Source organism: Bidens hawaiensis, unplaced genomic scaffold, assembly GCF_021521415.1.
Source record: "Bidens hawaiensis isolate Kalapana, Puna unplaced genomic scaffold, B.hawaiensis_p1.1 tig00022516_1, whole genome shotgun sequence".
NCBI lineage: Eukaryota > Viridiplantae > Streptophyta > Magnoliopsida > Asterales > Asteraceae > Bidens > Bidens hawaiensis.
Genome location: NW_027493508.1, coordinates 77,094 through 102,175, shown reverse-complemented (window position 1 = coordinate 102,175; position 25,082 = coordinate 77,094). Strand labels below are relative to the sequence as shown.

The 25,082-nt window shown below is 37.9% G+C and overlaps 1 protein-coding gene across 1 annotated transcript; it reads right to left on the bottom strand.

Annotated features, from left to right (window-relative positions):
- LOC143565744 (receptor-like protein kinase ANXUR1) lies at positions 1-21,097 on the bottom strand. Its single transcript, XM_077052618.1, has 9 exons — positions 20,166-21,097; positions 19,883-20,082; positions 18,641-18,725; positions 18,471-18,533; positions 14,989-15,146; positions 14,838-14,910; positions 14,680-14,742; positions 13,666-13,764; positions 1-386 (listed from the first exon to the last, which is right to left on the bottom strand). The coding sequence occupies exons 1-9, from the start codon at positions 21,066-21,068 to the stop codon at positions 228-230; spliced, it is 1,803 nt and encodes a 600-aa protein (XP_076908733.1). The 5' UTR covers positions 21,069-21,097; the 3' UTR covers positions 1-227.
- Positions 21,098-25,082: the final 3,985 nt, after the last annotated feature.

Genomic DNA, 25,082 nt, shown 5'->3' with positions numbered 1-25,082 from the left:
TGGAGATGATTGTATTGTTTGATGTCAGAAATTGATCCAACTGACTCAAGCTGAAGAAGCTTAAAATGGTTATCATAGGAAGCTATTATTATTCACAACATTCAAATGGTTGTCATTTCAACTAGTTAAAATGAAATTTAGAGAAGAGAATTGTTACTATGGGAGGTAATGAAAATCGACTACAACACACTATAGGATTAAGAAGCAAGGGCTGAGTTTATGAGATCTCATCCCTTCAAAAAAGGGTGCTCGAGTAGTTGGGCGGCGGTTGGGCGGTCATCTGGATTGACTTGCAAACATTTAAGTATGAAATCCCGGGCTTCTGTAGACAATGTGTTAGGAATTGGAAGAGGTTCGCCTCTGCTGATACAAAACAATGCCTGCATCTGCAAATCAAATTTGTTTTCCTCAATATGCATTCACATAAGCTACTACAAACAAGACGGGTTACATGACAAAGAAGATCATTTGGATGTGCATTTTAAAATTGATTGTGATACAAAAATTCAGAATTTAGAAACGGGGTTTACTGTGACAATCGTCAATTTCAGGTTAACTCCGTTAACTCAACTCCGTCAATTCAAACTTAAGATCATTGAATCTATAACGCACACTTCATTACATTTAAACTAGGGTTTAAATGACGCTTAACACTTACTACATGTGTAGTCTTTCGGGAATTGCACCGAAACGCAAACGAGTTGACGCAAATGATTGGTGAATAAACGAAAAACGTCAAAACAATAATTATGTGATAATTATGTGTTAGACTTATGTGTTATGTGATAACATCGTTATAAACGTTAACTCAATGTACTAGAACTAGTTAGTTAAGCTAGAAAAGCAACAATCGAAAGTTGAGGGACTTGAGTGTAACATATTATTATTATTATAAATAATACTAAACATAAACCCTAACTCACTTTTCTTTTCCTTTCCCTCTACCCCGATCGCGACCGGCAGCCCCTTTACCCCTCATCTTTGCGATTGGCAGCTCACACACACCCACATATCACCTCGTTTTGATATTGTTCGTCATAATCGGAGCATCCTACACTCGTTTCTAAGCACCCCTCACGTTTCCCTTGGTTTATTTCTGCGTTTTAAGGTATAAATATGAAACCCTAACTATTGAATATCATATTAAGTGTTCTTATGATTGATTATGTATTGGTTGTTGATATTGAGGATCATATGTGATTTTGAACGGTGAAAGATTGATGAATCGTTGATTGTTTGTAAACCCTAGAGGGTTGCTACTGATTTTCTATGATTAATTATGTGTATTACATGTTTTGGGTTATGTCGTATGCTTAGGATGCATGTTAGATGATTGTTTAGGCTTGCTGAGTTTTTGACAGCAGTGATTGTTAAGATTGAATGATGTGTAACTTGTTGAATATAAAAGCAAACTGAGCAAATTATGAGTCTACAAGGTAGTACTCTGAATCTAGTTTTCAGAAAGTCCAACCACGCCAAATTTGGAGGTGTTTTGGTTGGTCAAACGATTTAATTGTGATTAAAGGTCAAAACTGATACTGGACAGATTGTAAGTTATGTTTAGACGACTGTAAATAAATGTTAATGTGAAAATTGGTTGAGGTTGTTAACACTACAGGGTACTTTGTTGAGTCTAGTTTTCATAAAGTCCAAACTTGTAATTTTTGGACAAGTAAAGGTTAACTTTTATGATTTTACAAAAACGTTGTGCAAAGCTGAGTTGTTAGACCTGCTGTTAGGTTGTTTTGTAAATGTTATATCTCATGAACTACGAGACCAATTGGGTTGGTTCCACTTCTGGAAGTTGACTTATTGAGTTAGAAACCTAACCCAAGTGGTCTTGCATTTATTGGATTTTTCGTTTAACGGGAATTTCAAATAACATTCTGTTGCACATGAATTTGACTGTTATGAGTTTGCTGTAATGATTTGATGATTGTGAGAAACCTATGTGGAATAAAAATATAATAAAATATGTTCTGGAAACCTAAGACATATATTCTTTTGTGATGATTTTTGGTAAATTAATTGTGATGCTATGATCGGTGAGATAGTACAATCTTTCAAGTAGAATTTCTGTCTCGGTGAAACTAGCTGCTGAATGTTGTAAAAATACATGAAACATGATACTTGCTATATAATTGTTATGTTTTGACCAAATTGCCCTTGCGGGGAATAATTGCTAATTGATTGTCATAATTTGACCAAATTGCCCTCGTGGGGAATAATTGCTATATAATTGTTATGTGTTGACCAAATTGCCCTTACGGGGAGTAATTGTTAGTGATGTACTTTATAAATACATGACATGTATATAATTGCTTACACATGTAACGTATCACAAATACATTGGTTAGAGTCACACACGATTCACAAACGAAACACGAAACATGTTATGTGCATAGGTATTATGTGCCGGGTCTGGAGACTCGATAATATTCCGACACTTAGAAAAATCTCTTTGTTGTTTTAGAACGCTAGAGAGAGTTTTTCTGTGACGCGCATCTTGGTGAATTATTTTGGGAATACTTCGCAAACAGTGAGTTTCACTTTCCCCTTTTAAACTTTTTAAACGCTTTTCACTTGGGGGAGATAACATACTCCGAAACGCATTTAAGATTTTGTTAATATAGATTATATATCACTTGTAAAGACTAAGTGGCAAACGCGTTAACTAAAGTCCTTCATTCACATCGAACCGTTTAATATTGGATAATAGCGAGTCATTGTTGAGTAGTACTACTGGGTTTGACAAACCCCACCCAACGCTAAACTCGACTGGAGGTCGAGTGGGTGTAATCTTGGCTAAACACATACCATGGTCTGGATGACCTGGTGGCAAGGCAAATGATAAACAGTCAGCTTCGGTGTCGAACACTTAGTAATACTTGTTTTATAGGCTAGCTACCTATAGATATATAATTGACATAACACTATCTGGTAACGCAAAACGCTGTAACGCAAAACGCTGTAACGCAAAACGCTGAACGCAAACGCTAAACGCTTTATTTTTATATAAACTTGTGAACTCACCAACCTTGTGTTGACACTTTTAGTATGTTATTCTCAGGTAGCCGAGGCGGGCGCGCGGTTTAGGATCATGCATTGCTTGAAACACTTTTAACTATGCAAACTTATTTTTAAACTATTATCATTGGGTTTTAAGTCGTCCTGCGTGACGTAACATTGTCTGCTATGGTTTTACGCTTCCGCATTTGATTACTCGTAAACGCTTTCATGGTTTTGAAACTTTGTTTTACGGTTTGATTATAACTAATGATTCCGATCCTGTTAGTTCACACCCTCTGACGGTAAAACTCCGTTAGTGGATTTTGAGGGTGTGACAGATTGGTATCAGAGCCATTGGTTATAGCGAACTAGAAGCTGCATGCATACTAGACTATAACCGCGACGACCCATTAGTTATAATGATATGCACTGCATAGGTTTGTGTAGTCTTGTAGTCTTATCTCTTTACCTCTTTCACTCATACGCGCGCATACACGGCTTACCTGTAGGGATGTCGACGCCACCCTCATCCTCATCTGATCCGATGACTCATGCTCACGGGAAGGAACCGCAGTTACCTACCGCATCGCCACCCCGAGTAGTCCCGGAACTCGAAGCTCCCGCACCGAAGAGGTACCGCCTATCCGGAGGCATATACGAAAACGACGTTAGCTGGGATTGGTACCCTAACATGATTAGGCGTATGGTCTATCGCGAACAAGTTCCCCCGTTACCTCACCCGAACCACCCTGCTTATCCCAACACCCTACCACCCATAACCGAACCTGTAGAGCGAGTTCTCGCAGCTGTTGTTTCATGTTTGGAGCGTGATGTGGGTTACATGCGCTATACGAGAGCAAACGTTTCCGGACTGTTAAAAGACGGAACCGAGACTAAGTAGGAGATTGCCCGCATGGCAGCGGTAATGAAGGAAATGCGAGAGTCTAGTGATCAACAGATGAAAATTATGAGAAAGATGCAAGCCGAGATGATAGACTTGCAAGAGCAACTCCAAGTAGCAAGGACCCGAACCGAGATGGCTTTAGAGCGTTGCGATGTGTTACAAATGCAAATTGCTCAGAACGCAGCAGAACCTGAGGCAGAGCCTGAGGCAGAACCTGAGACAGAGCCTATAGAGGAACCCGAAGAAGATCCCGAAGGGGAGCCTGAGGAGGATCCCGAGGAAGATCCCGAGGAGGAACCTGAAGAAGAACCGGAGGAAGAACCGGCGGAGGAGGAGGCACACTCAGAGGTGTCCTCAGACGATGACATCTAAGGATGATAACACCTAGATGGAAGAAACGCTGGACACGGACGTGGTAACATCAACCTGACTGCAGCAGAACTCCAAACTCTGCTGAATGACCACGCGGCAGCCGCTCTAGCCGCACATGTTTAGAACCAAGCTGGAGGTCCAACTGGAACGTGTACTTTCAAGAATTACCTTGACAGCAAGCCCAGTACGTTTAAGGGCACCGAGGGAGCTATAGGCTTCCTGCGTTGGGCTGAGAAGGCCGAGTCGGCATTTGAGATGTGTAATTGTCCCCCTGCCAGTAGGGTCAAATTCGCTGCTGGAACACTGGAGGATTCTGCCCTCACTTGGTGGAATTCGAACGTGCAGATCCTTGGATTGGAACTGGCTAACGCGATGAACTGGGAGGAGTTCAAGAACATGATGCGAGAGGAGTACTGTCCGAGAGAGGAGATTTCGAAGTTAGAGTCAGAATTTTGGTCACTGAAGATGGTGGGCTCAGAAATCGAAGCCTACACTACTCGTTCTCACGAGTTAGCAGTGATGTGTCCGCGGATGGTAGATCCGCCGAGTAAGAGGATTGAAATGTATATTGATGGGTTAGCACCGCAGATTCAGGGCATGGTGACGTCTTCCAGACCAGCCACGATTCAACAGGCGATCCGTTTAGCTCACAAACTGACGGATCAAGCTGTGACCCAAGGTGCGTTACCACCTAGGGGTTCAACCGCGAAAGCCCGTGACAACCCGAGTAATAACAACAACAGCAACAGCAACCCGAGCAGTGGAAAAAGAAAGTTTGACAACACCAGATCCTCATCCTCGAACCTCCCACAGCAACAACACTACCGTAAGCCCGAATTCACTCGGAGCTTTAACAATCAGAATCACAACAACAATAACAACGAAAGGTTCGAGTGGATATGCTGAGAAATATCCAAAGTGCAATACGTGCAACTATCATCATGTTGGCCCGTGTGACCGTGTCAAGTGTTAGAGATTCGGAAAGATGGGTCACCAGGCGAAGGAATGTAGAGGAGACCTTGTGGTAAAAGGGTGCTCCTAAACCACCTATGACGACGAAGGGATGTTTCGAATGTGGACAGGAAGGTCATTTCAGGAAAGATTGTCCCAAGCTGAAACAGAACGACAACAACGGAGGTAACGGAAGTGGCAGTAGTGGTGGAAGCAATGGCAAAGGAAGAGCTTTCGTTATTGGGTCGGGTCAAGCCCGCAATGATCCGTACGTGGTGACTGGTAAGTTCCCTGTGAACGATTGTTTTGCTTCTGTATTGTTTGACACTGGAGCTGATAGGAGTTTTGTGTCGAAAGCCTTTAGCCAACTCTTAGACTTAACTCCAACTCCGTTAGATGCTAAGTTTCCTGTTGAATTAGCTGACGGTAAGACTATAGTAACGACGCATGTACTTGCGGGATGTAAGTTAAAACTGTCAGGTCATGTCTTTGATATCGACCTTATTCCTTTTACGCTTAGTAGTTTCGATGTCGTGGTCGGCATGGACTGGTTATCCGAGAATCGAGCGGAGATTATATGTCACGACAAGATAGTCCATATTACTACTCCTTCCGGCGAGATCATTTCGATCCGAGGTGAGAGAAGCGGCATGACCACCAGCGTCATTACCCTTATGAAGGCGCAGAAGTAACTACGAAAGGGTCATCCGGCAATTTTGGCGCAGATTGTTGAAAAACCCGCGGAGGAGAAGCGAATTGAAGATATACCAATTGTGCGAGATTTTCCGGAAGTTTTCCCGGAGGATTTGCCCGGACTCCCTCCTGTACGACAAGTCGAATTCCAAATCGAGTTGACCCCCGGTGCAGCACCCATAGCACGAGCCCCGTATCGGCTCGCACCGGCGGAGCTTCAGGAGTTGTCCACTCAGTTGCAAGATTTGTTGGATAAGGGTTTTATCCGACCTAGCTCATCGCCATGGGGAGCCCCTGTCTTGTTTGTCCGAAAGAAGGACGGGACTTTTCGCATGTGTATCGACTACCGAGAGTTGAACAAGGTGACGGTCAAGAACCGTTATCCTTTACCCCGAATTGATGATTTGTTTGACCAGCTTCAATGATCGAGTTACTACTCGAAGATCGATCTGCGATCTGGTTATCACCAACTAAGAGTGCGCGAAGAAGATATCTCAAAGACGGCATTCAGAACACGGTATGGTCACTACGAGTTTTCGGTTATGCCTTTTGGACTAACCAACGCACCAGCCGTATTTATGGATCTCATGAATCGAGTATGCAAGGTGTACCTCGACAAGTTTGTGATTGTTTTCATTGATGACATTCTCGTCTACTCCAAGAACGAAGCTGACCATGAAGAACACTTAAGGGTAATTCTGGAATTATTGAAGAAGGAACAACTGTATGCTAAACTCTCGAAATGTGAGTTTTGGCTTCGCGAGGTTCACTTTTTAGGACATGTGATCAACGAGAATAGTATCCATGTCGATCCCGGTAAGGTAGAGGCCATCAAAAACTGGGAAGCACCTAAGACTCCGACTGAGGTGCGGCAATTCCTAGGACTGGCCGGCTACTACCGACGTTTCATCGAGGGATTTTCAAAGATTGCTCAACCCCTCACCGCTTTGACTCACAAAGGCACAAAGTACAATTGGGGTGACGCGCAAGAATCCGCTTTTCAATTGTTGAAAACCAAACTCTGTAGCGCCCCTATTCTAGCCCTCCCTGAGGGAACGGAAAATTTTGAGGTACACTGTGACGCATCGATACAAGGTCTCGGTTGTGTGCTGATGCAACTCAAGAAGGTTATAGCCTATGCCTCTCGACAACTACGGATTCACGAGAAGAACTACACGACCCATGATTTGGAACTCGGAGCTGTGGTGTTTGCCCTTAAGATATGGAGGCATTACTTGTACGGTACCAAGTTTACCATTTACACCGACCACAAGAGTCTCCAACATATCTACGATCAGAAGGAGCTGAGCATGCGACAGCGTCGTTGGGTCGAGCTGCTTAAGGATTATGATTGTGCCATCAAGTACCACCCTGGCAAGGCCAATGTAGTGGCCGACGCCCTCAGCAGGAAAGAAACAGATAAACCCAGACGAGTGCGAGCATTGCAACTCACGATTCATGCCAACTTACCTGACCAGATTCGCGAGGCGCAACTCGAAGCTTTGAAAGATGATAATCTTCCATCGGAACTCATGCGGGGCATGACAAGCAACTTGAAACCAGATCGGACGGGGTCCGATATTTTGAGAACCGGATTTGGGTTCCACGGTACAGAGAGTTGAGAACTCTGGTGATGGACGAAGCACACAAGTCCCGATATTCTATCCACCCTGGCTCAGATAAAATGTATCATGATTTAAAGGCACTTTACTGGTGGCCGAACATGAAAGCCGACATTGCCACCTACGTGAGCAAATGCTTGACTTGCGCCCGAGTCAAAGTAGAATACCAGATTCCATCTGGTCTACTGCAACAACCGGAACTCCCAATGTGGAAATGGGAACACATCTCAATGGATTTTATTACGGGTTTACCTAAGACACCGATGGGATGCGATACCATCTGGGTGATCATTGACCGGTTGACTAAGTCTGCACACTTCTTAGCGATTAAGGGATCGGACAAAATGGAAAGACTGACTCGTGTTTACATGAAAGAAGTGGTATCTAGACACGGAGTGCCTGTCTCAATCATTTCTGATCGAGATTCTCGTTTCACTTCGACTTTTGGAAGTCGCTGCAAAGCGCACTCGGCACCCGTCTTGATATGAGCACAGCATACCATCCTCAGACGGATGGGCAAAGTGAACGAACTATTCAGACCCTGGAGGATATGTTGCGTGCATGCGTATTGGATTTCGGAAAAAGTTGGGAACCTCACTTACCTTTGGTAGAGTTTTCGTATAACAACAGCTACCACGCAAGTATTAAAGCAGCGCCGTTTGAAGCGCTGTACGGACGGAAGTGTCGATCACCACTCTGCTGGGCAGAGGTGGGTGACAGCCAAATCACTGGTCCAGAACTGGTACTCGAAACTTCGGAAAAGATTGTTCAAATCCGAAATCGCATGGCAGCAGCACGAGATCGCCAAAAGAGTTACGCCGACAAGCGCCGAAAGCCTCTCGAATTTCAAGTGAATGACCAAGTGTTACTTAAAGTCTCACCTTGGAAAGGTGTGGTTCGCTTTGGTAAGCGAAACAAACTCAACCCACGATACGTTGGTCCTTATCGAATAACTGAGCGCATTGGTCCGGTGGCGTACCGACTGGACCTACCAACGGAACTCAGTGGCGTACACAATGTTTTTCACGTGTCCAATTTGAAGAAATGCTTATCCGATGAAACCCAAGTAGTCCCTTTGGAGGAACTGCAAGTTGATGAACAGTTACGTTTCATTGAGGAACCAGTCGAGGTTTTGGAATGGGAAACCAAAACGCTCAAGCACAGCAAAATTCCAATCGTTAAGATTCGTTGGAACTCGAGACGTGGACCGGAGTTCACGTGGGAATGCGAGGATCAAATGATGAAAAAGTATCCTCACCTTTTTGAAGGGCTAACAAAACACAAAAAACCGCGAAACCCGGCAAACCGTCAGAAATCACCGGAGGTATGAATTAAATTTCGGGACGAAATTTCTTTCTACTAGGGGATGATATGACAAACTGAAAATTTTTCTTACTTTTTCAGACACTCATCACGACTTGACTCAAATTTTCGGGACGAAAATTCTTTAACATGGGAATGATGTGACAATCGTCAATTTCAGGTTAACTCCGTTAACTCAACTCCGTCAATTCAAACTTAAGATCATTGAATCTATAACGCACACTTCATTACATTTAAACTAGGGTTTAAATGACGCTTAACACTTACTACATGTGTAGTCTTTCGGGAATTGCACCGAAACGCAAACGAGTTGACGCAAATGATTGGTGAATAAACGAAAAACGTCAAAACAATAATTATGTGATAATTATGTGTTAGACTTATGTGTTATGTGATAACATCGTTATAAACGTTAACTCAATGTACTAGAACTAGTTAGTTAAGCTAGAAAAGCAACAATCGAAAGTTGAGGGACTTGAGTGTAACATATTATTATTATAAATAATACTAAACATAAACCCTAACTCACTTTTCTTTTCCTTTCCCTCTACCCCGATCGCGACCGGCAGCCCCTTTACCCCTCATCTTTGCGATTGGCAGCTCACACACACCCACATATCACCTCGTTTTGATATTGTTCGTCATAATCGGAGCATCCTACACTCGTTTCTAAGCACCCCTCACGTTTCCCTTGGTTTATTTCTGCGTTTTAAGGTATAAATATGAAACCCTAACTATTGAATATCATATTAAGTGTTCTTATGATTGATTATGTATTGGTTGTTGATATTGAGGATCATATGTGATTTTGAACGGTGAAAGATTGATGAATCGTTGATTGTTTGTAAACCCTAGAGGGTTGCTACTGATTTTCTATGATTAATTATGTGTATTACATGTTTTGGGTTATGTCGTATGCTTAGGATGCATGTTAGATGATTGTTTAGGCTTGCTGAGTTTTTGACAGCAGTGATTGTTAAGATTGAATGATGTGTAACTTGTTGAATATAAAAGCAAACTGAGCAAATTATGAGTCTACAAGGTAGTACTCTGAGTCTAGTTTTCAGAAAGTCCAACCACGCCAAATTTGGAGGTGTTTTGGTTGGTCAAACGATTTAATTGTGATTAAAGGTCAAAACTGGTACTGGACAGATTGTAAGTTATGTTTAGACGACTGTAAATAAATGTTAATTTGAAAATTGGTTGAGGTTGTTAACACTACAGGGTACTTTGTTGAGTCTAGTTTTCATAAAGTCCAAACTTGTAATTTTTGGACAAGTAAAGGTTAACTTTTATGATTTTACAAAAACGTTGTGCAAAGCTGAGTTGTTAGACCTGCTGTTAGGTTGTTTTGTAAATGTTATATCTCATGAACTACGAGACCAATTGGGTTGGTTCCACTTCTGGAAGTTGACTTATTGAGTTAGAAACCTAACCCAAGTGGTCTTGCATTTATTGGATTTTTCGTTTAACGGGAATTTCAAATAACATTCTGTTGCACATGAATTTGACTGTTATGAGTTTGCTGTAATGATTTGATGATTGTGAGAAACCTATGTGGAATAAAAATATAATAAAATATGTTCTGGAAACCTAAGACATATATTCTTTTGTGATGATTTTTGGTAAATTAATTGTGATGCTATGATCGGTGAGATAGTACAATCTTTCAAGTAGAATTTCTGTCTCGGTGAAACTAGCTGCTGAATGTTGTAAAAATACATGAAACATGATACTTGCTATATAATTGTTATGTTTTGACCAAATTGCCCTTGCGGGGAATAATTGCTAATTGATTGTCATAATTTGACCAAATTGCCCTCGTGGGGAATAATTGCTATATAATTGTTATGTGTTGACCAAATTGCCCTTACGGGGAGTAATTGTTAGTGATGTACTTTATAAATACATAACATGTATATAATTGCTTACACATGTAACGTATCACAAATACATTGGTTAGAGTCACACACGATTCACAAACGAAACACGAAACATGTTATGTGCATAGGTATTATGTGCCGGGTCTGGAGACTCGATAATATTCCGACACTTAGAAAAATCTCTTTGTTGTTTTAGAACGCTAGAGAGAGTTTTTCTGTGACGCGCATCTTGGTGAATTATTTTGGGAATACTTCGCAAACAGTGAGTTTCACTTTCCCCTTTTAAACTTTTTAAACGCTTTTCACTTGGGGGAGATAACATACTCCGAAACGCATTTAAGAATTTGTTAATATAGATTATATATCACTTGTAAAGACTAAGTGGCAAACGCGTTAACTAAAGTCCTTCATTCACATCGAACCGTTTAATATTGGATAATAGCGAGTCATTGTTGAGTAGTACTACTGGGTTTGACAAACCCCACCCAACGCTAAACTCGACTGGAGGTCGAGTGGGTGTAATCTTGGCTAAACACATACCATGGTCTGGATGACCTGGTGGCAAGGCAAATGATAAACAGTCAGCTTCGGTGTCGAACACTTAGTAATACTTGTTTTATAGGCTAGCTACCTATAGATATATAATTGACATAACACTATCTGGTAACGCAAAACGCTGTAACGCAAAACGCTGTAACGCAAAACGCTGAACGCAAACGCTAAACGCTTTATTTTTATATAAACTTGTGAACTCACCAACCTTGTGTTGACACTTTTAGTATGTTATTCTCAGGTAGCCGAGGCGGGCGCGCGGTTTAGGATCATGCATTGCTTGAAACACTTTTAACTATGCAAACTTATTTTTAAACTATTATCATTGGGTTTTAAGTCGTCCTGCGTGACGTAACATTGTCTGCTATGGTTTTACGCTTCCGCATTTGATTACTCGTAAACGTTTTCATGGTTTTGAAACTTTGTTTTATGGTTTGATTATAACTAATGATTCCGATCCTGTTAGTTCACACCCTCTGACGGTAAAACTCCGTTAGTGGATTTTGAGGGTGTGACATTTACAAACAACTTTTGGATGTGGGTAGAAAGAAAACTGATTTGGGTAAAATAAAATTGCATATGATCGAGTTCATTTGGGTCTACTTAAATTAGACAACAAATTAAACTGAGTATAGTTCAATTATATAATGGATCATAATGGGCCACTCTTATAAAACTCGCGTGTAAAACACCTCAAAACGAGTCTACTGAATCTGGGTCCCACCGCTCTACACACCACTAATGGCCATAAAAATAAGTTCAACTTCTGAACATTAATGTACATGCGCACTACATCGACTTTTATTTTATTTTTTTTATATTTTTTTTTGCATATTATACAATACTACTACACATATACAATACACAATTAAACACTTTTGAACATAAAATTACATAGTAATACACATGTGTCATACAACAGTATCGCACAATAATACGTATGTGCATTACAACGTCTCTTTTTTTATTTTTTCCGAGTGAAGAGTAACAAAATACAAGAATAATGGCAACAACGGAAATTTGAAAATATTTTTTTTATTTTTAACTAAAAATAATTCTTTAGGAGTTTTTAAGTTTTCTCTCTAACGATCAGTTTTGTATTGATTCTCTCCTTGTGTGTCTCTGTGTGTGTGTGTGTATAGGATGAGTATCATTACAGAACTGTTAAATTATTTAAGAACTTGAAGGAACCTTTGAAACCTAACGTTTTTATAAAAAGTTTTGTATGTTAATGTTATTTGAGTGTAGCTTTAACATGTTTTATATATATATTACGATTACAATTTTGAAAATTAGTTTTTCTACATATCTATGTTTTGATTTACACCTATGTAAATTTGTTAGTACGTAACTTTTACACATATGTAAACTTGTGATTAATATATGTAATCAAAAATTTTTATATAAAATATAATAAAACCATAGTTATTAAAAGCACACCGGGCGCACGCCTAGGCGCTAAATTAAGGCGCAGAGCATGTAAAGCGCCTGGTGGTGGTCGAGCCGTGCTTTCGGTCAGATTTAGGCTAAAATCTGAAATTTCTGATCAGATTCCGGCTAAAACCTGTAAATTCCGGCCTGAAATGGAGAAAAATTACCTGAAAGGAAGCGGGGGAGCCTTTTTGGTGTTCTCATTTTCTGTGCATGGGTTTAAAGTATAGAAAAACTGCAACAAGTTTATTTTGTTTTATATCATAAAGTAATATTGTAGCTATGCACTTTGCAGCTCTGCTGCTATTTCTAGTGTGCTACAATAATCTTAAGATTGCTTTTTTATAAATAATGATTGTGTTAATTTTAAATAAATGTTTAATTTAATACTATTTGTTATTGAACTATTAAAATAATATTTGAAGGTTTTGTGAATCTTTTTAGCTTCCTAATCTATATATTATAAAATTTTTTAACTTATTATTTAATTTTTAAATTTTATGTGTATTACATAATAGCTTTTGCTTTTTATATATGAATAATAGTATTATTTTTCTAATACATAACATATTTTTATTTTTTTTTTCATTTAAGTGCGTTTTTTTTCCTTAGGCCCTCGCTTTTTTTTTGCTTTGCGCCTAGGCCCTAGGCGAGATCTATGCGCCTTGAGTGCGCCTAGCACTTTTAATAACTATGGATAAAACTACTCTTCAATAATGTTAATATATAAAAAAAATTAAAAAAATGTTAGGTTGTTTAGAGTTCCTAAAAGTTCTTAACTTTTTTAGAGTTTTTAAATGATACCAACTCACTACCCGACCTGACTTTTTTCCCGGCATAGGTAACACTTACAAGATGTTTTCAAGTATCTCGGACAATTTAGTGACCCTTTTAACAACTATAATAATGAGATTTAGATGCATACCCCTTCCAAATTGGAGTACGGAACTTTCCTTGTAAACACCTCTAACACAGTGCAACCAAGGCTCCATATGTCAGCTGCAAGTGCTCGATTATTAACAACCTGAGGATGCACGAAAATAAGTTTTTAATGCAAAACATACAACAGAAAGCATCCAATAGTACAAGGATCAACTCTCCCAAGTTTTCAATTGTGGGACATAGTGTAATAACACCCTGCCACGTCACTGCCATGTTGGTAATCTACCCTTTAACTATCATGTTGTGGTTTAAAAAAAATTGTATATTAAAAAACCAATGAATGATTGATTTAGGTTCAATGGGCCTCGCCCCTCTTCGATCTCTCTAGCACCCATTAAAGGGATGTCGCTCCTTTTTAACCATCGCGGTGCGGTGCGGTGCTCGTTTTAGCTAAAGGCAACGTGGCACGGGTGTTAGACCGCAACAGATGGTCTAAGTAGATATATAGCATCCCTTCTGACCAAATCTATAGAAAACAGATGCAGAAAGAAGTTAAAAGTGGTGGAGTGTTGGTAGGGCGGGGTTCGGTCTGACCACAGCTTGAAGTGAAATACTTGGGTCACCTTATCTCCACGAAAAATGGAGGCAATACTTAACTGGTTATTAACCGGACCGAGCACCAAAATAGGATAAGGATCAAAATACTAAACCGATAACCGGACCTATAACAAGAGCACAAGACAGGGTTGTGTAAGGGGCGAAAACAGTTTCATACTGGTGAAAGCATGAGGATTTCTGGTACAGCTCAAAAGAGGCCAGGCCGGGTTAGTTGCTTTTAAACACTTATTAATTTGTCTAGTTTTTGGACATCTAATATTCAACTCATATTGTAGTTATATATGATTACGGCACAATACTTAGATTTTTTTTCAATAAAATGAGTTAAAAACTGTATGCTTTAAATCGACCCATAAATAAATGTGTCCTAGTTGAGACCATCAGATATATACACTCATACAACCAAAGAAAAAAGGTCATATAAAAGAATAGAAGTAACCTCAGGTGCCGTAATCCAATATGGAGGCCCTTTGCTAGATTTAGTATCGATCAATGAAGTTGCCTGTAGATAGTCCATGTATATGTAACTAATCGTTCGAAACTAATCAATTGAACAAAAAATGACAAGGATGAACAAAAACTTTGTGTTTTACTCACCATTGCCAGTCCAAAATCTGCAAGCTTCACGGAACCACTCGCATCAATCAATATATTAGCACATTTGAGATCCCTAGAACCTGTAATAAAAGTAAAACTATAAAATGATAACAGAATTTTTTACAATGCACCAAAATGGAACAAGGTTTACCTATTAACCACCTGTTGTTCATGCAAGTACTTCAAGCCATGCAAAATCTGCCTAGTGTATGCAGAAATTTGGGGATCCCGTAATTCATACTTTTGGTAGAGCGTTGCCAGTGAACCTCTAGTTACGAGCTCGAGAAAGATATATAGCTTGCCATCATCCTACAATATTATTTCAAGTTAACATGTACCCGTGTGGCGAGAAGGATAAGGTAAAGATAGGTTTGTTTAGAAAGGGTTTTACAGGTGGAGTCTGTAATATTATTTCAAGTTAACATGCATTCCTTGATTAATAAAGAATGTGGCCTAAGTAAAATCAGTTCGATAAGTTAAACTGTACAAGGTGGCCATGTTAACTCAATTGCTTATAAATGCATTACTTTGGGTTATGTTTTGTCTGCAATGTAAAGAAGTGTTGAAGGGAAAACTTAAAATAATCTCCTAAAGTGTGTTTCTAATGGATAAAAACTCCTAAATATTTTAGTTAAAAATTTATTTTGTTACTTAAATTCGTTTTATGGATTTACATGTTGGAAATCAGAAGCACAAAAGTATTTGATAATGAAAAGAAACGAAATGTATATTTATTGATTAATGTAAATATCTTGGTGCCGAACAAAGGGTGTCGGCCCTCACCCTTATATACACAAGGATTTTGGCGGTTAACTGTCAACAAACAAAACGGTTATGACAGTTATAATCAACTGTAATAACTGTCAATATAACCGTCATCTGTTTATAACAATATTAACCGACAACTACTTATGTTACAATGATAATAATAACAATAACCTAAGTACTAATGTTTATTTACATATGCTAAGTATGATAAGATATACAAATGATGTTTACACTAATAACATACTCCCCTAAACATCATAAATTAAGGAGAGGTCTTGTAAGTGGGCAGACTTTGGATTGCTTCTTCAACAGCTTTTGTAGCTCCAGAAAAATTGAATCTTCGTCTCTTGAGTATACGTTTTGCTGCATTCCAGTCACCATTGAGATATAATGCATAATCTGATTGTTCATCAGGTGTTGTTGACAAAGGTTGAGATTCATTAGAAGTTCCGCCTTGTTTTCCAACTTGTTTTCCGTCATGAGATATATTATTTCTTCTTTCTCTTGCAGCACATGTAATGTTGTAATTCCATTCCATCGCATCAAGATAATTTAAGTAGACATCCTTTACCCACATATCATCAGAGTATTCTAATCCCAATTCTTTGGCTATAAGTGTCCAAAGATTATATTCACTTACGTGTTTTGCCCCTCCTTCTTTCTTGACCGCGATGAATAGATCAAGTAAATCAATTTTTTTGTTGCAGTCCATCAATGGAGGAATCGGTTTTGAGAGTTTTAAATAAAAATTAAAAAACCAATCTAACATTTGCAAAAACTTTGTGGATAGTTGATCTTTATATTTGTAAAGATCATCTATACTATCGATTAAATCAAGAAGTGTTATACAGTCATTAAAAGAGTTAAACTCTACCGCTTCAATAATCAAACGTAACCAAAGTGATTCATTTTGGGACGAGTTATTCAAAGAGAGTTCTTGAAAATATGAATTCAAATAAGATTTTTTAAAGGATGCATATTCATTATCTTTTCCTAAGATCACTTTATTCTTTTCAAAACGATTCATTCTTGTTTCTTGATAAGGATCATTTGAAAAATCCTTTTCTTTTTCAAACATGGGATCAATTTTGCATTTGTGTCCCTCAAACTTAATCTTAAAACCTTGTAATCTTAATTGTTCCAAACTAAAAACATTTTTACCAGAGTCTGGAACATAGAACACACTTTCAAAAAATAACAATTTTCCATTCAGATTAAGTGAAACTTGCCCAACTCCACGTATAAACAAAATTTCGGATTTTTTTATACGACTTTCTACCCCAAATGATGTCATTATTTTATCAAATTGGGATAAATCATTTGCAAAGTGATTTCGTATGTTTATATTAACATACCATATTCCTGACCAGGATCCTTGGTCAGTTACTGATACAATGTATTCATCAGTATGATTGTTCATCGCATACTGATCTTGTATCCCCATATTGATTGTGTCTCGGATTAGAGATGTGGCTTCATCTTGTTCTTTGAGTTTGCAATGTCGGACTTTGTGACCAGTCTCCCTGCAATAATAACATAGACGTTTCTCAATGTCTCTAATTCTGTGATTCCTGCTTCTGAAAGATCCTTCCATGTTGTTTGATAAGATTTACGGATTTGTAGTGATGATCGTAGTGGCTCTGATACCAGATGTTGGAAATCAGAAGCACAAAAGTATTTGATAATGAAAGGAAACGAAATGGATATTTATTGATTAATGTAAATATCTTGGTGCCGAACAAAGGGTGTCGGACCTCACCCTTATATACACAAGGATTTTGGCGGTTAACTGTCAACAAACAAAACGGTTATGATAGTTATAATCAACTGTAATAACTGTCAATATAACCGTCATCTGTTTATAACAATATTAACCGACAACTACTTATGTTACAATGATAATTATAACAATAACCTAAGTACTAATGTTTATTTACATATGCTAAGTATGATCAGATATACAAATGATGTTTACACAAATAACATTACAGTATCTAGTTTGCTGTAGCTGATAACAGTTATGCCTTTAGTTTATTATCTAAGTGAAATACAAATTCGGTTACTAATCTTTTATAGTAGACATTTGATACAACCATTTCATAACCTACGGCAGTGTGCCTACACGAGTGATCTAGGACAGTCTTTTAACGAAGAAGGGCGTGCGGAGGCATATAAAGACAACTAGGGATATGTATCAAAACGCTAAAACAAGTGTCCGTGTGCCGTAAGAGATACTGTTAGACCAAAAGTATGTGACTGACGCTTATTATTAACTAACTGTGTTCAATGTTGTCCTCGCGCATGAACAAGTTGACCCAGACCAACTAATTTGACACAGATGGTGCTTTATGTGTCCGGGATAAGTTATCCCGGATATATTAGTTGTGTCGGACTACTTGGGTTCTCCTTGGTGAAGATTACTTGTCTTGGGTGAAGGAGAAGTGGGTTTGACAAGAGGCGGCTTGTTGGAGAAACCCGACTCTACAGATATAAGGACCTAGTCATCGTATTAGGTTAGGCGTGTTCATTTCGTGAGTCAACATCCCTAGGGGAACTCACCTAGGGTTTGGCATGGAGCGTTAGTGTTTGAATGTATGATTTCTATCCTCTCATCATTTAATCACTTGACCATTTGTGAATGTTCTCAGAATTCACAAGTTGAGAAGATTTGGTAATGTTTAAAGGAGACACATGAGAGCTCCGGTAAGAAATATCTAACACCTTAATTTATCAAGAAAACATCCAAACACCTTAATTTTAACAAGTAAATCAAAACAACATTTTTCTAAAACAGTAGATCTTAATCAAAGCCTCAAGTTCCTGACAGTTGTCTCAAAGAAAGACCTTGCGAGGGAAAATGAATACCTTGTCTGTTCCGAGATATCGAACTATGTTTTCATGATCAAGCTTACTTAATAATGATATTTCCTGAAATAAAAGGACAAAAAAAATAGCTTAGCGTACGCAAACCGAGGATTTGATGGATATAAACCTGTTTATATAGCGAGAAGAAATGATGAAAATTTATAATTCACATGTTCAAGTTGAATAATGCTCTGCTTTCCCTGGCTTCCTTTGTCAAGCAAAGAAAGCTCTTTTACAGCGAAAAAATAACCAAATCTGCAAACAAAAACACAAGTCATATTAAAAAAACAGCCCCTTTGAGCCAAAACATATAGTTCCAACTAGGCACATCAACTCCTTATACAAATATAGGCTAGACTGTGAAGAATCTACTACTTGCCTATAACTTAGTTAAATTTTATTTATTGCCACTTTTAACTCTTAGTTATTTCCTTTATATAGTTGCATAAGGGTGATGCTGGGATGAAAACAGAGTGTTTATCCTAGAAAAAACCCATAACCTCCAAGACATTCGGACATATTTGTTGCAAACCTCTTGCAAGTTGTAGACCAAGGAAGATTTATTTTGGTGCATGTTCTATAGAACTAGGTTTCAAACATAGTTATCAAATGCGTTAGGCGCTTAGGCCTCTCCAAAGGCCTAGTCGCTAGGTGCAAAAAAAGTGCGGCCCTGCGCACTTAAATAAAAAAAATTGAAAAAATAATTTGTAATGGAATGTCATGGATCTAGCTGTAAATTATTATTACATAAATGAACAAAAGATGACATAAAGTATGTTACTTCAATTCACACAGCATTAAAACAAATAACACAAGTTGGTTCATAATTAAAATTAAAAAACATAAAAACAAAGCATCTTCATCATGCATCTTCATCATCATTAACTGAAGTAACAACATAATCGTAAACAACATTTACAAATCTTAGAGAGAGAGATTGGAGCTAATTTTATTAATCAATGAATTTAGGTAAGTTGTTTAAGTGATAAATCAAAAAAAAATCAAATAAAATCAAGTTAAAAGGAAATCAAGAGCATAGTGAATTGCCGATTTTTCTCCTGAAATTGCGACTTCAGTCAATGTAGTCGGTGGGCCAACGACTTCGCCTTAAAAATCGCCTAGGCGCCAAAGTGCAACGCTTTTAATAACTATGGTTTCAAAAAGAGATTACAATACAAAAACTAGCGATTGTAAGACAGTGGGCCAACCTAATTCCTAGGTCAGTGCGAAATTAGAGACCATCAAGTTCAGGAAGGATATTTTGGACTTCTAGATAATCACTTCTATTACGTCGTTGGGATACAGAATCAGCAAAAAATACATACAAAAAATCGTATTCGATACTACAGATAGAAAAAACTATATAACATATCAAAGTACAAAGTCGTGCATTTGCAGCGATATTCACTTACTCGTTATAACATTCGTAAACAGTGCCAAGCGAACCGCTTCCAAGTGAGTCACCCCTCTGCCAGTTTATAAACATGCCCGCAGAGGCCTCACTTTGAACAAGACCCATAGTCGAATCCAAATCCAAATCTGAATCCGAACCCAAATCATCAGCTAAATGTTCCGGGAAATCCACTCCCTGTTTACGATTTTCAAGAATCTCCTGTAAAAAAAATGTTTTTATCTTTTAGTTATTCAATATTAAAGAATAGGAAGCTTTTAGAAAACAACAGAAAGTAAGATTACTTGTTGCTTGAGTGAAAACTCAAGTTTTTTAACGATCTCAGCCATCGTTGGCCGATCTTCACGAGCTTTCTTCATACACTGATAGGCAATGCCTGAAAATGATTCCAAAGAACCTGGATCCATTTGGTTTCTCAGATCAGGAAGAATAATCTCATCTAACCTCTTGTTGTCGTAGCATCGTCGCCACTCAGGCACCAAAATTTTAGTCAGCACTCCATTATGATACTCAGTGCATGATCTCCCACACAAAATTTCAAACAACACCACTCCAAAAGAGTAGACATCAGACTCTTTTGACAGGAAACCCAATTCCAAATACAACGGATCACAATACCCGAGTGTGCCAACACCATGGGAGAGAAGAAATGTATGTGCTTGGTTGGCAGGGCCAACTTTGGACAGTCCAAAATCTGAAACTTTGGCGGTCCAGTTGTCATCCAAAAGAATGTTTGCGCTTTTGATGTCTCGATGAAGAACTCTCTGTTGTGTGTTGTTGGGATCATGTAGGAAATGCAGCCCTCGTGCAGCCCCGAGACATATCTTTAGGCGTTGGATCCAAGTGAGAGTAACGGCGTCAGATAGATATCGATCAACGCTCCCACGAGAGGCATACTCGTACACGAGGATCATCTCATCGCCCTCAATGCAATAGTGCATAAGGGAGATGAGATTTTGGTGTTTGTATCGGGAAAGCATCATGACCTCCTTCCAAAACTCAATGTTCCCTTGCCCTAGCCTACGATCTAGTTTCTTAAAAGCAGCGGTGATTAAAGGGAGGTCTCCTTTATACACTTTCCGGAATCCACCACATCCGATCACTTTGGTGGGATCAAAGTTGTTGGTGGCTGATGCTGCATCTTTCATGTCAATTTTAAGGTGATCAAAATATTTCATGAAAGACATCGAAGCATAACCAGATCTGGCAAACTAGATGATCAGAACGCAAGGCTAGTAGCTTAAGTGGAGCTTGAAAGGAAGAAAGAAAAAACTAGTCAATTGTCAATAATAATTTAGCACAGCCATGGCCCATGTGCCACTAAGGAACCCACTCCCACAGCCAGCCAATGGTTACCGGATAAAAATGAATGAATGAAATAGTATAAAATAATAATTATTAAATTATTAAATCCATCTTCTTCCGAACACTCGTTGCTATTTCAAAGACGACTGGGGAGAGTATGCTGTGATGCAATTTCAATCGATTCCAATAGCTGTAATCCAACAATGTTACGAACAATTCAGTAATCAAGCAAAAGATCGATAAAGAGAAGAAGAAGTAATCTCAATTCATCGATAGTTCATTCTTACTAATCGGATTGTATAAGTACACTCAGGTTAACCAATGTAACATAATAGACCCTCAACTATTCAACTATTACAATCCCAATCCCTTTACTATTTAGTATGTAACAATACACCCCCACAAAAGATTTTTGTCCCAAAAAATCAGAAACAAGGGAAAAAAATTAATCAAAACTATCAAAACCAAACTGCTTTTTCTTTGAATTTGAATTGCTTTGTTTCCAATTTTGATGAGTTGAGCCTTGAATTTGTAACTTGTTCCATGGTTTCCTTTTTAGTGTTAACAAATTTCTATGCGAGTCTTGGAGTGTCTTTACTAACTCGGGTCTAGCTCCAAAACTAGAGAAGTCAGTGGACTTAAAAGTCAACTTCTCAAAAGAAGCATTATCCACTGAGACAATAGAGTCACCAAAATTCCTATAAGCTCGAACACAACCCAAGTAATTAACTTGATCTGAAGCAAGAACATTTTCCCATATCCCATTTGTTTGTAATTCACAGTTAACCCAAGCATGTTTCCATTCTGTTTTTTCTGACTTTGCTAGCTTCCAAAAACATAAAATTGATGATATAATAAGATCACTCAACTTCATAATATCCTCAATATATTCTCCCTCTTTACAAATCATGAACCCATGTGTGCCATATATCCCTTTATACATAACCCAATAACTGAAATTATACCAATTCAACAGAATTCTACATGTAGTAACTCTTGAAGCTGATGTAATACTCACCCTCAAATGCAACAATATATCATCTCTATAATTGAAGTAGTACCATAGAAAATTCCAGCACCAGCTATTCAAAATAAAGACAAAGTTTTCTAAAATAACACTTACAGTTGAAAGATAATTGCAACTCAGATCAGCAAGCACCATCCTAATGAACTCGCAGAAATCCATTTCGAATAGCCCATAATGCGCCCAAATTTCAAAAGGGTTAATAGAATTCCCTTTGGTCAAATTTCTTTGAATAGAAATAGAAATTGAAAGTTAACTGCATCTTCATTTCTCATATTTGCTTCCAGTTCCTCGTACATAAATGGAAAACACTTTGTGCTAAAATCTAATTTGGATATCCATTTATGCCAAACCAAATAGTGAATTTCCATGTATTTCTTAAGTGCAATAATGTCACCCTCTGAGTGCCTCGGAGTACCAAGGAAGCCAAAGTTTCTTTTAGAAGTTCCTTCAATGAACAAACTACTATGTTCATTAATCTTGTTAAATTGGTTTGCCTTCCTATTTTTAAGTCCAACTCGAAGCAATATACCAATAGTAGCTAAAACTGCAGTAGGTGATAAAACAAACAATATAAAGAAGGCAAACAACCTTGTTTTGACCAGTTCTTTAGCTATAACAATTGTATTTTCATAATACCAACTAAAATATTGGTGATCACAAGCCATAACGAGAGATACACCCTATTACTGTATTCTGATCCTTGATTCCAGTTTGATAAAATTTCATTTTTGTTGTTGGATCGAGAAAATGAATCCCAATTTGTAACACTTTCAGTCTTTTCCGTCTCTAATATTCTTCCTAGAATAGATTGGGCAGATATGATGCTTCTTATTATACCCGGTTCCCAGTCAAATGTGTTAATAACTATTGAATTAGTACTTCTCTTGACTTTCACATTCCCAAACCCAATAGTCTCACCACTCCAACCGGTGTCTTTCCAAACTAACCGTTTTTTTCCATTTCCATGAATAGAATTCTTTTGGTGAACATAAGACTCTAACACAATCATCCAATTTGATAAGATGATCTAACCAAAGAAGCATCTGTAACCATTTGATTCGCTTATCGTCTAACATATTCTTCCCTTTGAACGTGATGGATGCCTTTGATGGTTTCAATTCTTTGTTTTCTGAAATGCCCTTTTGAACATCATAAATCTCAACAGTTACATCAAGTACAATCATGTCATATGCTTCTTTTTGGGTTCCTAATGCATTGATTTCAATCAATTCTTGAATCTCATCACCCAAAGGTTCTTTTATCTCATTACCACCCTTTTTAGACATTTCATCAAACAACCGAATACTCAATTCTTGATCTAAAGAACCGCTTTCAGTTCCAATCATACTAGGCATTTTATCGAACACCTTGTATGCAAGCTTATTATCATTTTCGTTTTCTCTTGAAACATCATTATCATTTACCTTTCCATTTTCTAGTGAATCACTAATATCAAATACCTTGAAGGCATCGTATAAAGAAGAATTTGGATCATACGGAGAAAACGAATCTTTCAATTCATTTGCATCCAATTTCAAAGCCAAAGAAGTGGCTTCTTTCAATGTACGAAAACTATATTGATGCCATGTCATACAAACATCTCTAGTCTCTGGTTCAAGACCATTCATAAAGAGGTAAATTGCATAATATTCACTAATTTATCCAGAACTTTTAACCTGACTGAACAAAAATTCGATTTCCTCACAAAAGTTCTTAACCGTACCTTCTTTCCTTATTGTCATAATCTTTTCAATTGCCAATTCCATGGTTGAACTGTTGCTGCTATTGTGAAATCAATGTTGATCGATGCCTTAATACAAGTGATTTGTTGATTTCGTATTGAATCTTGATTGCTTTTGTTGCCCTTGAACTGTTATTGTTGATTTATGTTGTCAATGTTGCTGCTTTAACCCACAAGTCAGAGGAAAGAATGCTTTGATACCATTGTTACGAACAATTCGGTAATCAAGCAAAGAGAAGATGAAACTAAGAGAAGAAGAAGAAGTAACCTTAATTTATCGATAGTTCATTCTTACTAATCTGATTGTCTAAGTACAATCAGGTTAACCAATGTAACTAATAGACCCTCAACTATTCAACTCTTACAATCCCAATCCCTTTACTATTTAGTATGTAACAAACTTCCATCATAATCAATCTATTATTTTAATCACCAATTTCTACTGCCCTAACCTTTAATACCTAATGCCTGATGTTGTATTGAAATGACACTCAAAAAGATTATATTGACCTTAATGGTCAGGAAACTCAACAGACGTGTGTGAATCAACGGCAAGTCAAGAAAGGGGAAGTCGAAAGGCAACAGGCAACTAGTTGACTAGTGTTGCACCATAAAAACAAGCATCATATTGTTATAGTTTTTCTTGTTAAAAAATAACATTTTATGTATGGGTGTTTGCGATTTGCTTATGATGGTTTTTAAATTAAACCGTGAGCCAAAACATTAGTAACATCTTTTTGTCGTCGAAAACCAAAACCACCCCGTTGAAAAATGAAATCAGTTGGCCAAAGGATAAAGAAAAAAATCAATCGTGAAATCAAACCAATGACCAATTTGAAATGTTTCAAGGTTTCAAACTTAACAATGAACACACATAAACTTGTAATGTGATTACCAAAGTCGTGTTTCCCGCAGCATCGCGCGGGCACCCGTCTAGTATATAATATATGAGTTAGGGATCTCTTAAATTTTAATAGGTACTACTTTTGTTGCATATTGTACAAGTAGCAATGCATAGAATTTTAAGAAAGTAAGGGTAAATTAGTCTTTGCTTATTCAAAAATAATATACAATAATGGTCTTTTAACTTTAAACAAGTTTTGTTAATATATTAAATAGTTACACATT